A 15,778-nucleotide genomic window follows, 5' to 3' on the forward strand; every position below is an offset into this window, starting at 1 on the left:
AGAAAAAAAATGTGGTCATAAGCAGAAGGGTTCTCCACCCAATTTGTCTACACATAAATAAAAATGGCCAACTCGATACAATGGAACAATCAAGGTTTACGTTTTAATCTGTATGACATCAAAGGACTGATTGCTTCCTACACTACAGTATGTCTTTCCTCACAGGAAACATTTCTAAAACCTGCCAATATAGTCATTTTTCAGAAGTTTTCTTTGTGCAGAAATGATTGGTTGTGTGATAGACGAGTGCATGGAGGGGTGGCATTGTTGGTTGATCAGCATGTGCCCACCCTGTCTTTGTCACTTGACACACCCTTGTAGGCCACAGCCATCTGTGTTTCCTTGGGTCTTATTATCACTGTTTGTGTTTTCTACCTGTAACCTGGAGAGACCTATGATCAATCAGATCTTGATGATCTTATTGAACAATTGCTATTTCCCTTTTTAATCTTAGGGGGCTTTAATGGACATTATCCCTGTGGGGAAGTGCTGATATTGATGGGAGTGTCCCTCTGTAGAGCTTATGCTATCTGGTCACAACCTTTCTCTTTTCAATAATGATTCTTATTTAATATGGAAAATGTGAACACTATGAAATTAGCCTAAATACTAGCTGGTCAAAAGTTTAAGACCATACTGAAACAAAGCATTAATCCGTAAACAGTAACTAAATTTCGTCATTTGTGTTCAAGCATTTGCATTGTCAACATCTCCCACTGACATTTCCCATGTTACATTGGGTAGAAACATGGCAAAGGCTAAAACATTGACAGACTTTGAATATGGCAGAATTGTCGAGTTGCAAAAGCAAGGTCTCTCTCAATGTGCTATCACTGGTGAGATTAAGCATAGTAAAAGAGTTGTTGCAAATTTCTTAAAAGACCCTGAGGGTTACGGAAGGAGAATTTCAAGTGTTCGGTCCAAGAAAATTTCGCTGGTGTTGAGTAGGAGGATTCGACGGGTTGTCCTGCAAGACACCTGCTGATCGTCAAACCAGATTAAGGCCCTTACGGACACAGAATGCAGCTCAAGAACAATAAGACGGCATCTATGAGAGAAAGGCTTTGAAAACCATAAATGTCTTCAAAGGCTATGCCTCCTTCCACACCACGAAACAGCTCGGATAAACTTTGCTGAGAAGCACCAAACATGGGATGTAGAAAAGTGGAAGAAAATTTTGTTCTCTGATGAGAAAAATTTAACCTGGATAGTCCAGATGGCTTCCGACATTACTGGTACGATGAAGGATATCCCATCGGAGACATTTTATACAAGACACAGTGGAGGAGATTTCATCGTGACTTGGGGTGCTTTCTCCTTCCATGGAATAATGGAGCTTCAGGTTATACAGGGGCATCAAACAGCAGCTGGCTGCATTGGCATGTTGGAGAGAGCATCCTTACTGACTGAAGGCCCTTGCTTGTGTGGAAATAACTGGATCTGTCAGCAGGACAATGCTGCAATCCACAATGCCCACAGGACTTTTTCATGGTGAAAAACGTGATTCCTTTGGACTATCCAAAATGTTCACCTGAACTGAACCCCATTGAAAATGTGTGGGGGTGGATGGCAAGGGAAGTCGATAGAAATGGACGTCAATTCCAAACAGTGCATGATCTTCATGATGCCATCTTCACCACTTGGAATAACATTCCAGCCAGCCTTCTGCAAACACTTATATCGACCATTCCGAAGCAAATGTTTGCAGTTATTTACAATGACGGCTATGCAACTCACTACTGAGATCTCTTGTTGGGCATTTCCTACTCTGTTTAGGACTTCTTTTTGGTATTGTCTTAAACTTGTGACCAGCTAGTATTCAGGCTAATCTCATAGTGTTCATATTTTCCCTATTAAATGCTAAAAAAGTTTTTATTTCTATTTTCCCTTTTCTTATTTTATCTTTCAAAGCTCTACTCAAATAAGTGGATGAGTTTAACAATGCAAAATGCATATTTTTTCTTTGTTTATTGGCCTTAAGATTTTGGCCAGCAGTGTATATGGGTTATGTGGCCATTTGCCCATTTTTATTAAAAATATTTTAATGGACAAGTGATTTCAAGGTTGTGTGGGTTTGACACTTTCCTGTTCTTTTCTACAGGAACTTGGAGTCCATCAGGGCTGTGTTTTGAGTGTCACACTTTTCAGTATAAAGATAAATGCCATCACTGAACAACTCCATCTTACTATTGCAAACAGGCTCTATGTTGACGACTTTCACATCTTATGTCAGTCGTCGAACATGATGTACATTGAGTGGCAGCTACAGACTCAATTGTTTACTGAAGTGAACCACAGTGAATGGCTTTAACTTCTTCCTCTCTTAAACTCTTTGCATGCAGTTTTGCCACCTATGGGGTATTCACCCTGATTCTGAACTTCATATTGATGAAGTTAATCTAACTGTGGTCCCTGAGACAAAGTTCTTGGGGCTTATCTTTGACTGTAATCTGATCTTTAAACCACACATCAAGCAGCTATGGGTCAAATCTACAAGAGCACTGAACATCCTCTGTGTCCTCACTTCCACCACTTAGGGCATGAATTGTTCTATGCTAAAGATATATTGTGCTCTTATTCGATCAAATTTAGATTATGGATCACTGGTCTATGGCTCTTCCAGGACTTGGCCTTAAAGATGCTAAAACCCCTTCGTCATCAAGGACTTCAACTTTGCACCGGGCCTTTCTGCACTTCCCCAATTCAGAACTTATACTCGGAGTCTTATGAACCTTCTTTGCAACTGTCTATACTAAATTCTTCAAATGTCCGTTCCTTACCAAAGCATCCCACCTGGGGTTGTGTTTTCCTTTCTCGGTGGGCCATGCTTTTTCAAAACAGACGATCTGCCATTGCTCCTTTTGGCCTACGTATCCAGGTGCAGTTGGATGAATTAGGTCTTGGATATCATTGCTGTATTCACTGGTCAGCCTATCTCACTTTGGATTTTTACAGTTTCCAGATGTGACCTGTTTTTAAGTCATCTGAGAAAAGCAGACAGTCCTGATTGGAAATACTGTCTGTTATTTGCTGAACACCATTTGAACTGTCCTTCCATTTCTATTTTAACAGCTAGTTCAAAATCAGGTGACTGTGTGGACTCTGCCATGGTTTGTTGTTGTTTGGTGGTTGAATGCAGAATCCCTTCTACAGCTTCTGTGTTCACTGCTGAACTGTACACCATTTCTCTTGCTCTGGATCACATAGAAGCTAAGCAGTACTGAAATGGCACTATTTATACTGACTCTGTTCGCTCTCTACTGGCCTTGAAATCACTTTATGTTAGTTTACACCTGTTCTTGCCAATATTCAAAACCAACTGACCAATTTCTCTTTAACATCTACTTCTATCCAGTGTTTTTGGATACTGGGCCATGTTGGTATTTGCAGGAATGAGCTCGCTAACACCAAAGCTGAATCTGTCTGCTCTGGCACTGTCATTGCTGTGCCTGTTCCATATATGGACTATGGTCCTGTATTCAAGGCTTGGCTCTGTGCATGCCAGTTAGCAGTTGACTTGGAGTGAGCAATGTGAAAAGAAGCTTTTCCAAATAAAATCCTCAATTGGACTTTGGCTGTCTTGCTTTCATAAGGATCAGAAGGAGGAAGTTGTTCTAACTAGACTATGCATTGTTCGTAGTTTTTAACTCATCATTTTCTTTTACCTAGGACTTGTGCACCATTGTGTTGTGTGTGTAACACTCAAGCCACAATAAGCCATATTTTACTGTCTTTCCGTCGTTATGAATCTCAATGACTACACCATTTTAAACATGTTCTGTACCAAGGTTTATCCATAATGTGAGAAAGTGTTATTGGCAATGGTGACAGTGTCCAACTTAGAAATGTTTTTAATTTTTTAAATGCCATTAATCTTTTTAATGCTATTTATGTTTTTTTTAATTTATACATTAGACTTTTTTATTGTGATTCAAAGTACACCTACTCTGATTTGAAATTAGAAAATGGCTGTAATGTGAAATAGCTCAAAACCAGGACTGGAAAGGCCAGCTTCAGATGACTTGTTAGTCATCCTGGTGAGTTATAATTAAAATTTTGCTACAATTCTTTTAAAACGTTTATTACTTTACTTTCTGAAAATGGGTATAACATCAAATAACTGGAAACCAGGACTGGAAAGGCCAATTTCTGATCATTAATGGTGGGTTTTGAACTTACCCGTTTGTCTTCCTGGCAAGTTATGATAATTAGTTATGCTACAGGAAGTCCTTTACAACTTGTATTACTGCAGTTTTTCTCTTACTGCTGTAGACTAGATGTAAAAATTGGATTTAATGCTGTTTATGTTTTTAATTCAAAAATTGAAATTTTTCTTTTACCTTAATTTCGTTTTATGAATTTTACTTTAATTTTAACTTTTTATAGGATGTTTGGTGCAGATAGCCTAGTTGCTTTACACCATAAAATAACAAACTTACCAATTAACCAATCTCCTACAGAACTTTGAATGTTTATTTACCATTTTTTGCATCGTATCTTGTATTTACTTTTTGCACAAGACTTTCTTTCTCATTTTTAGAACCATGGATTCTCTGGGACTTCTCCTTCCCATTGGCTGTGCATATATGTGTTGTCTACAGTGGATGTTGTATGACCAGTGAAACCATTTCAGGGTTTTACTGTCTTCATCTAACCACCTACCTTTCTCTGTTTCAGAACATCTTGTTTGATGGTCAGACCACTCCAAAACCATATCTAGCATAACTTTCCACTTATTAATTATCTATTACTGGGGTGGTGGACCATGAAGAATTCATGCTTACTGGGACCTAACTGCTGGGGTTAGAGCAAGGGATTCCTCTTTGGTGAAATGTGAGGTTGGAGTAACTGAAGGGCACCATACATATGTAAATATGATACATTACAATTTTCAAATGCGCCACTGGTATAATTCATTAAAATGATCTTTCTCTTATGTATCTTTCTCTTACAAGTTCTTTTTGGCTAAAGTTAGTTTAGAAAAGATGAGTTGAACACTTTTACTGATGCATTTCAAATCATATGAAAATAAACACTCATGCAGCACATAGAAATTAGTTGTTAAGTGGGCTACATATAATATAGTACTTTCCCTATGCATCAGGCTTGAGGCCTAAAGAGACTGAATGTAGAGATGAGGAGAAATCACTGTATACCCCATTGATGTGGCTCTCACATCCTTTTTGTTACAATAGGTAAAGGGGCCTGTTGTGACTGACAGTTGAGAAGAGGATCATATGAGTATACATGGAGATACTATTACATATAGTGCTTTTCTGTTGCAGCTGGTATGGGGCTTGTAAAGACTGATTTTAGTGGAGATGAAAATAGGTACTTAACATAAGTGCCATTCTCCCAGTGCTTTTTTTTTTTAAACTAACAAGTCTAATGGTAGATGAGGTGAACAAACAAGGTATGGTCTAAATGGGTCCCAACCTCAGAACACATATTTGCATTTCTTGTGCAAATATTCATATGGTCATGCACCTATTCTGCCTGCCCAAGGAACATAGTTTTTTCCTCCTTTTTTATTTCCTACATATGCAAAGACTATACCCTGGAAGAGATGAAATGTGGTCTCTTACAAGTGTTCCCCCATGGATATCCTGCCATCAGGTGTTTCATCCTGTGGGCTTCATTTCAGGTGCTTTTTAAAAGTAACTATCTTTATAACTGTCATTTATCACTTAAAGATTGGGTTCTAGCAATTTTATGTGTGGATATGAGTATTTGTTTCTGAAGATAACTTTTTCTTACCTGAAAATTTTTTCTGATAGATATTTACCACATTCCTATCTATCTTCCCCACCTCTTCAATGCATATTTCTTCATTGCCTCATCAAAGAACAAGGATAGATGAACACAGATGTAGAAGTGTGTTATACTACAATTATGGCACACATTCAAGTGTTTTCACATAAGATTAGGTGGAAGTTTTTATTAGGTTAATGGCTTACATACCTTTTTGGCAAATTGTATTAACTCAAAAGGAAATAAATTATTCTAAAATATACTTACCATCCACTGACACTGTAGCTATTTTTTGATATCGACTTTACCTATCTAAGCATTGGTTTTGCATACTCCAGTTTTTTATACCACAGTTAATAGCTCTTAGCAATATCTTATTTGGAAGTCTTTCCACCCACATCAGTATGTCCTCTATCCTGGTGCTGTATATAAACTCCTTACTCAGGTAATTATCTAATCACTTTTTCTCACAAAGCATTAGTCATGGTTTTTTCTGACAAAATGCTGCTCATTATTTCATTTTGGATTGCAATTTTTGTACTGCCTTTGTGAACTTCTGTTTAATTATATTTTCCTTTAAAAAATTAGATGTGATATTTGCATGTATGAATTCTGCATTATTGTTTCCACAGTGACTAATCCTTTATCTGGCATTCTGAAATTGCCACTCCCCCTTTTTTTTTAATCCCTAGGGAGAATTAGGACTCTGTGTTCTGATGCTTTTCTTTACCTTTTACTAAGTTGGCTTCTCACATGTCCAATTTGGATCAAACATTTTTTACTCCTTTTATTGAATTAGGCACCAGGATTTTTGAGATTTTGAGGTTCTTCTTTTGTGTACTTTGTGTCTATTCCTCCCTTATTGGTGGAAAGGTTGGGGGTGGACTATTTATTCTTCCTTCATTTGATATTCTTGATTCATTGTGGGAGATTTTCTGTTTTATTACCTGATGGCATTAATAGACCTTGTACTCTCATTTGTTGGTTTGCGTGCTTTAGCTTTTCACCTGCAAGTGGATGCATATTTTATTTCTACAGACTAAAATCATTTTTTTTTGTACATATGGGAGTTCCAGAATAGTTCATGTGATCACTTTGAACCAACCACATTTTCTTTTATTTGTATGACCCTTATTCTTGTTCTATGATGCTCCCTCAATTGTTGGCAGCTTATCAATGATCCTCACTTCAATTTGTGATTGAATGGTGTCTTTTGGGTGGGACACTTTTGTAATCATGTTGTGTCTCTATTTTCAAGAGTCCCTTATGTCTTTCTTTTACTGGATTCCACTCTGTGGTATGTGTTTCCCAGACAGGTGTACTTTTATCAGTACAGTTTCACACTAGCAACCAATATGATTGTCCTTACTACTGGTTGCAACAGACTGTGTACAATGAGATGTTCCTTAAGACCATCTAGGCACTTATCAAATGGTATTACCATATTATTATGAATCATGAATCATCACTCATTCACTGTCATGAGTAAAGCTAAAAGGGATTCTGCTTTTCCTTGCCAATCTTTGGACTGAATATCTCAAGGTCAATTTGCTATTAAAATTGAGAACTTGGTTCACCTATTGCGCAGTTTTCAAAGCACAGTTCTTCAGGATTCTCCAGTACACGTTACTCACCCATATTCTAATAGTGTGGCCAGGGAGTTCTTACCATACCCAGACTTTTCCTCCAGTGTTACTGTGTTCCTCCAGTCTTGGAGAAGAGGGCAAAGTTTGGAACTCTTCTACTTGGTTTCCTGGATAGTTACCCCAGATGTAATTCTGAGTGTGGAGTGGGTCATACTTCTTCAGTCACCTCCAAAACCTAGGATACATTTTATAATCCCACATTGTAACTTGTAACTGAGGATCTTTTTGAGAAATGTGCAGCATATTTTGTTTAATGTGTTTCATTTATGGCTTAAAAATTTATGGTTATAATATAATTAATCAGAGGTTGAGATCTGCTTTTTTTAACTCAGTTCTTCCTCATGATTTTGTTTACTTCTTTGGCTTCATTTGGATGTAATTATTTAATTTCACTAGTATATATATATATATATATATATATGTATGTATGTAACAGTGCAGTCCAATAGTCCTAGCCACCAATGTGGGATATAGGGATAAAGAATTAAGAACTATCAATTCCATCCTTGATTTGTGGAACTTCAACAAATCTGGTTGAGACTGGCTTATATTGTTGATTACCCGTGTTCTATTCATAAAGGAACTGGATTTTGGGTGAAGAGCACACTTATTCTGGGTGCAGTGTCATTTGCCCACTAATGTACCATTCCTGTGTTAGTACATCCTTGTTTTATGCAGATGTTTTCTGTGTGGGTAGTGCTTGTACTAGTCACTGTATCTTCTCAGTGTAGAGTTCTAGGTATAGTCTCAGTGGATGGAAATGAACATTTTCCTAAACATAAAATGTATTTCTAATAATAATTACATTGCTGACACTTTCCTACCCACTAAAAACTGGTATTAATGACTGTGATCATGAGTCTTATAAAAGTGATTACATTATTTGAGTGAGGTGCTTATATATGGTACCAGGATAAAAAGCACATTGACTTGGGTGAAGAGATTTTCAACTTTAATATTACCAAAGGCATTAAGTTGAGTATAAAATACTGGAGCATGTGAGACCAATGCTAAGATAGGGAAACCTAATGTGGAAGAATAGGTATAGTGTCAGTGGAGGTAAGTATTGTATTATTATACATTTTCAATTTAACAAAATATTAACTTCTCTGTGTTGCAGTATCTATTGGAAATACATTTTAAGATAAAAAAAATGTTATCACTTCCTAGCAAACATTGCATTCTAAACTTCTTTGTTACTGCAGCAATTTATACGTTGAAGAAACAGGGTGCCTTTTGTAATAATGTTAAGAGAATATATAAAATATATATGTGGTCCATTTTATGAAGACTGCTAATTTAGTTACAATAGAAGAGGCATCGAATTAATTGCAAAAGCTATAAACACATTGATAAAGTAGAAAACTGAAGAAAAAGAGAACTGGTTTACATTAGAACTAGAAATTCAACATATATTACATAGATTTTAATAACATTCAGTTTTTCTTGTCAAGAAGGCTAAAGATCTCTGTTATGGAATCATATTCGGCAGACAGTTAGATAACCCTTAACTGTCAAGTCAGACTTCTCCACAAACACCTGACTTGATGAAGGCAAGCTTAAAAGTGCAAAAAATTATCCATGTCTCAAACATTCCAGAGAATGTTTGCTTCATTGTTGTTGCAATGTTGTTTGCAACAACTTGCATCATTGATCAACATCTACCAAAGAAATCCCTTCAAGAACATGGTAATATATATATATATTTTTAACCTTCTTTTTTGTTTGTTTATTTAAATACATTTGAGAGATTATTTTGAAATTAACATGTTTTCATTTTATACTTCAGATAAAAAATGTTGTTCAGGAAAAGAAACAGAGAGGATCATCTTTGTATGCTTTCAAACAGCAACACAAATTATCTACACAGTCTGATAAAGCAGTTGGAAGAAGCAATGAAATGGAAGATTCTCTTGATTCAGTGCAACAAGAAATGATGAAAGGTACTTAATGTTTCAATGCATATTAAAAAAAATATTAAAACAATTCTTAATGTTCAATATTTGTGTATTTAACCTTTTTCATGTAATTTGAATAGTTCAAAGAGTATTTTTACAAAATGTGAATGCAGGTTTCTTATTTTGAATAATTTTGTGGTCTTATGTGTAATTTTTATAGAAAATGTTTAGGTTTGAAGATTAAAAATAATAGGAATTCCACATTTAAGTTGAACTTAACTGCCATATATTGTGAGCATTGCAAATCATGCATGTCACATGAATTAAACCTTTCCGCCATTAGTTGAAGCCAATTTTTAACAGACAACACTTTTTCTTCAGACATTTCCTGTTTTACTCATTAATTCTTCATGTTGCTATGGATATAGATGACAATACAATTTAGCTTCCTCAAATAATGTTGTAGTCAGGTGTACTCTAGTACACATCTTGGGATTACAGCTAAAAGTTTTAATAATAGTTAGGGACAGCCTGTTGATAGGATGGAGTGGTCATGGATTTTTTTTTTTGTAGTTTACTGCTTACCAGGGAACCTGTGAGAGTGGCATATTAGTGTATATTGAATGTATCAAGTGAACAGCATAAATAAAAAAAAACTGACGCTGCATACAGGTATGAGACAGTGAAAACAATCTAAAATATAGTTGGAGAGGGAGACACATACCAGTCTTGTCTGGGGTACATGACAATTCTTGGTAACTCTGTTTGAGGGTACTCAACAAATCAGGAGATGAACTTAATATTTAAGTACTATCTGTGCACACCATTAAAAATTGTCAGAGCCAGAAAATATTTTTGTATGAAAAAAATATTTATCTCCCTTAAAAGTGTAGGTGTGCTTTTACTGCTTTAGTTGATTTTTATTTTCTGTTATAATCAGGAGCATTCACATCTAACACCCAAAACTGTCCTCTGTTTTAGGTTTCTGATTGTGTTTTGACGCTTTCAAATATTAGGCATGTACCATCAGTAGGACTAAAAGTTAGAGCTTTGTAGGCTAACATTGAAGTAGATAAATTTAGATTGAAATTTATATCAGTCATAAACAAAACTTTCTTGTTGTAACACATTTTATTGTTACACAAGCTTTTTTGTATTATTTACAAAATTAAGTACACTTGATGTTGAAAAAGCATTTTATTTCTGAAACTTTGAAGCTCTGTAAATAAGCTTTAACCTAATTTTTGCTGATACGTGCAAGATAGGTGCTGATACAACAGTTTCAATTATATATATATATTTACATTTTTCATACTTCTATTTCTTTGAGAAACACTACTCAAAAAAATAGAACTGAATTCACTGACAATGATAACATATAAATTGATTAAAAATTTTTTAAAGTCAGTAATCAGTTAATTCACTGTAACAGATCCATCAACGTTTATCTGTGTATTGTAAGTAGCATCTTATTCTTCTCATTTCCTGAATTTTGAAGAATGTTGCAGTCATTAACCTATATGCACATTACAAGATGTCAAGCCTCCAACTGGTAAAACAACAACACAAACATTTAAATTGTAAAAAAAAAAGTCTTATCAGTGTAAAATAGAGGCTAAATATGGATACATTATGACCTATTTCGTATATAGGCCTAAATCTAGTGCTTGGAATTTGTAAATTTGTAGAATCATACACTAACAGGAACATGTGCTTCAATAGCACATAAGAAAAGTACTAAACATAAATCATTATTGCTATGACTTATATGTAGAATAAAGTTGAAAACAAAATTTAAATCTACAATAATGAAACAATACTAAATTTATATGGACACTAGTTTAAACACTTCTTGCTTCCTCTACAGTTCAACAGGTTTGCATTACGCAACTTTATTTTATTGCCACTAATGTTAGTGTAACTGTAGGCCTAGTTAAGATGCTGTATAAGACAAGTAATAGTAATAATAATAATATATGTACACACACACATTAGTTTTCTGTATATAAACTCTAATGACAATACAGTACATAACTCAATAAGGAGTTTGGTGACTTAGTAGAAGTCAGTCTAAATTCAAGTATGAAATCATAAAGTCATTATACAAATACACAAACTTTATTTACATTTAGAGAGGAGTTTCATTAATTAGAAAGAAAAAAGAAAACCTCAAATCTTATTACAGTTTTTGTTTTTACTCAAAAGGTTCTGGAGGCTTTTATGGTTTGGGAAAGAGGAGTAGAACAGATAGGCTCTTATCAAGATCAAGTTAAAAAAATGATAAGCTAAAGAATACAAAGTTATCAGTCGTTTTTTTCTCAGAGATAACAGAGACCTCTAGTCTAAAAAAGAAAACCTTTAGATTTTAATGGTAATTTGGCAATTCTTCCCAAAGGAAGTATATTGTACATACTCATTGCAAGTTGCAAATAATGTATAATTTTGAGATATTAGTTTCTGAGTTGAAGTATTTTTCAAAAATCTTTTGAATAAACAATACAAAATATGAACAGATAGATCTAATATTAAGAACTTTTGATTTAACTAACAGTGATCTGGAAGCTGAATTGTGTTCTCAAGTTGGCTGGTGTGGGTATTATAACTTTAAACTAAAGTACATAATAGAATGGAAACTGAATTATTATTATTATTAGGTTGTGTTTAGTGTGATAGTTATGAGTGGCTTGGATTGAAAATCTAAGAATTCATGGTTTTCATTTTGTTTCTTCAAAAACATACTCTACATATTGGTCATGCATGACTTACAGAAGTGATAGCCAGTTCCTACTATTCAGTTGGACAAGAGAAGCTCAACTGTTGATAGTGGTGATGTTAATTAGCTGTATTACCACTTATCTATTAGCAGGAACTACAAGTAACTAGCCTTGATATTGCTTTGTACGTAAACTAAACGAACACATTTCTGAAGGGTGGTTTAAGTGATTTTTTTTTAATCCAGTGAGAAAAAATTTATGTAATTTAATCTATATAACAAGATTTCAATCACAGTAGTATATTTGAGTTAATAGAATTTCACAAGCTTGTTGATAGATTGAGCCATTTAGTAATTTCTCTAATTTTGATTTATGCATTTTATGGCAATGCACATTGGAAATCATTACTTTTTTATGTTCTTTTTATGTGTCATCAGTACATTAATTATTCAATTATACATTAAACTAACAATAACTTGTAGACTGATGAGTTTGCCCTTAGACAAGAAAGGTCCACTTTTCAAAAGTGCTCAGGTTATAGGGTTCTAATCATTTTAGAGACTGACAGAATTATTTAAGCAAATTTTCATGATCTAAACTATTCATTACTCAGTGATTATGTGCAAATCTTTCAGAAAGTTTACAATAGAAGGAAAATTGTGGGTTCAATATGATGTCATATATTGTTCAACTAGAAATAAAGGTAAAGAAAGCAACTAGTGTGAACAAGCCCTTTCCAATTGATTATCTAGTGATCCTTTAATATTTGTTGGAGTATTAATGCTGCAGAACTGAAATCATGGCTGAATTGGTTTGTCTGAGATGTGAAGATAACAGCCTGACAGAAGTGTATAAATGAGTACTTATGGGAAAGATTTGCTCTTAAAATACACTGTCATTCTCGTAAATGTTTTAGTACCTTTTAGAAAAATTTCATCAAATGTTTTAAATCCTGTATGTAATCCTAAATAAGTGTTACATTTCTTTTTTAGTGAAACCCCTGTTCATAGTATATTCCATTTAACACTGGCTGTAAACAACAGTGTTATGTAGTATGTGACAATTCCTGCAATATTTTCCTTGGTAGTAGGGTATATCATTTAACATTTTTATGGAATTTTAAGGGACATTTGATATTAAGCATTTCAAATGTTGAATTAATCCATTATAAGTTTTTGTTGTATAAAATTCCATATTCCTAGTTGAACCAGGATAATACAATGAGTAATGTGTTATTTTTGAATTGTAATCTATTTAGGTAGCTTGCTTTAATCATAAGTATTGATAATATAGTATGAAAGTTATGGAGGATAAATAATGGATGTAAGTTTGCCTAAAACAACGACAAAGAGAAACAAACAGGTAACAAATTCACAGAATTAAATCATAACTTTAATTGAAATAGAAATTTTGTTGCAACTGCAAATGTTTTGATAAAAAGTTTTAACAAGGCTGTAACAAATGAAGTTTTAATGAAACATTATTTACATCATTCTTTTCAAAAACAAGTTGTAAGATATATGATATTGAACACATTTAGCCTAATGGTAGTAATGAAATACATTTGTAAATGTAGTATGTTGTTATTGTATTTATTTTATGACTTATGTAATTAGTATCTCATTGTATAGCCAATAATTATTACTATTAAAAGTATCGTAAAATTGATATTTGTTGCTAAAACATCTGTAACACTTGTTTCAATAGTCATCAGAAATTCTAAATTAAGATGTTTAATTTTTAAGTTTTAAAGTGCATATGTGTTTCATGCAGTTTATATTATTACTGTTTACAGTTTATATATTTTATGAGTATACAGCAAATTAATTCACTGATTCTGTTTTCTTTAAAGAAATATCATCTGCTGAAGACAAGGATATCTCAAATTTATCGTAAGTCAACTTTTGTAATTATAAGAAAATACTGCTTGTATATAGAGATAGTTAACTAATTTAATCCTTACATGTGTTAGTTAAACAACTAATGCAATGTATGAGTTAATATTTTCAGCTTTATTCTTATTATTTATTCTGAATGTTTATTCTCATATGGTTTTACATAGAAGCTTTAAATAGCATTTTGTAGCTTTCAGATATGCAACCACATATCTTTTACTCCTGTGGTAGAAAAAAGTATTTAAGAATATCTACCCAGTTTTTCAAGCTCTAAATTAACCATTTAGTTTCTCTTCACATATTATAGGTGTGGATTTAACACATTTATTTTTCATATCTCATCAGTTAATTTTGATAACAAAACACATGAGCTTACAATGATTAACCTCATAACATGCCCAGCTGAAAACTAGCTATATGGATACAATTAAAATGTATTTTAACAGGAAATGAATTAAAAGAAGTTTCATTTTGCAACAGTTTTCTTTTCTGTTGAGGTTAACTCTCAATGTCATTCAATTTCAGAAACCACAGAAAAAAATGTAATATTTAAAAGTCAGCAATAACAATACAGAGCACAGAATATCATGTATAATTGAAACAATGTTTCTGTGGAAATGGAAGAGAAATAGCTAAAATTAGAGAAAAACAACAACAAAGTGTAGATGAAATCAGGAAAGAAACAGAAATGCAAATAAATAATATACACTTACAGTGAAGAACTTTTGTATTGTCAAAGTTGGTGAGTTTTTGTCACATTCTAGACAGTGCTCTCTTGTTTCAGAGAGTTGGGCCCACACTAAAGACCACTTGATGTGAATTCCTGTATGAGGTGAAAGGACCTCCCAGAGAAGGTTCTGTTCTTTCAGTTTACCTCCTCTGGGATCTAAACATCCATCCAAGTGTTTATCGTGCATGGCAACTCACAAAGGGGAGGCTAGGAGCCGGGTGGTTGAGGGGTCCAACCCTAACACACCACTTTGGCCTTGAATACCTGTAGATGGGCAGCCTTAAGGTGGCCCCCTTGGGTTAATCTGCTGGTCCACTTGGGCTATGGTCAACCAAGTACCAGTGTTGGATGTTTTCAACAGGTATTGTGGACATCGTATTTGATGTTGTAGTAGATGGGTAGCATAGGGGGTGGATCCTCTAGGGTCATTCAGCTGGTCCACTTGAGCTAGGGTCAACCAAGTACCAGTGTTGGATGATCTCAACATGTGTTGTGGACATTGTATCTGATGTTGGTGTTTGGGTATAGTGCTCATGAAACACTGGCATTGCTGCAATGTCCTTATTTGGTGTTGTGGTGCATCCTCTTGTAGGGCTTCACGGTGGGTGGGGTCAGTGGGTGTTGAAACATTCTTTTTTTTTGATCTCCTAAATAAAAATTTAATTAAAATAATGAAAAAAAATATTCCATAGGTAAACGACCACATCTTGAAGATTCTGAGCAGCAGTCTTCAACATCTGTAAAACCTACACCTTATTTTCTTATATTACATTCTCTTTTAGACAAACTTTTAGGGCAAATGTCTCCCTTTTTTACTCAGAAGGGACTTGCAGGCTCTCCAAAGTCAGTCAAAAAGCCTTTTCTCTGGTGAAATATTGGTGGAAACATCCTCAGCTAAACACAATGAACTCCTCTTACATGCAAAGGCAATTGGGGATGTACCCATTGAGGTGATGCCCTATGCTACTTTGAATTCGTCACAAGGAGTTATTGTTGAGAGGGATTTGAAGAACATCCCTGAGTCGGAAATTCTCACTTTTTTCGCCACCAAAGGAATTTCTGCAGTGAGGCATATCTCCACTCCCAAAGATGGAATTATGATGCTGACCAATGTCCTCATTTTATCATTTACATCACTGCATCC

General features: G+C 34.4%; 1 protein-coding gene across 1 annotated transcript in view; it reads left to right on the forward strand.

Annotated features, from left to right (window-relative positions):
• LOC143232135 (uncharacterized) overlaps positions 1 to 15,778 on the forward strand; it is a 33,036-nt gene that overhangs the window by 11,755 nt on the left and 5,503 nt on the right. The window contains exons 4-5 of the mRNA XM_076467223.1: positions 9,187 to 9,340; positions 13,862 to 13,901. Coding sequence (XP_076323338.1) covers positions 9,187 to 9,340; positions 13,862 to 13,901 — 194 coding nt within the window. The remainder of the gene's footprint in view (positions 1 to 9,186; positions 9,341 to 13,861; positions 13,902 to 15,778) is intronic.

The sequence above is a fragment of the Tachypleus tridentatus genome, chromosome 11, assembly GCF_004210375.1.
Source record: "Tachypleus tridentatus isolate NWPU-2018 chromosome 11, ASM421037v1, whole genome shotgun sequence".
NCBI lineage: Eukaryota > Metazoa > Arthropoda > Merostomata > Xiphosura > Limulidae > Tachypleus > Tachypleus tridentatus.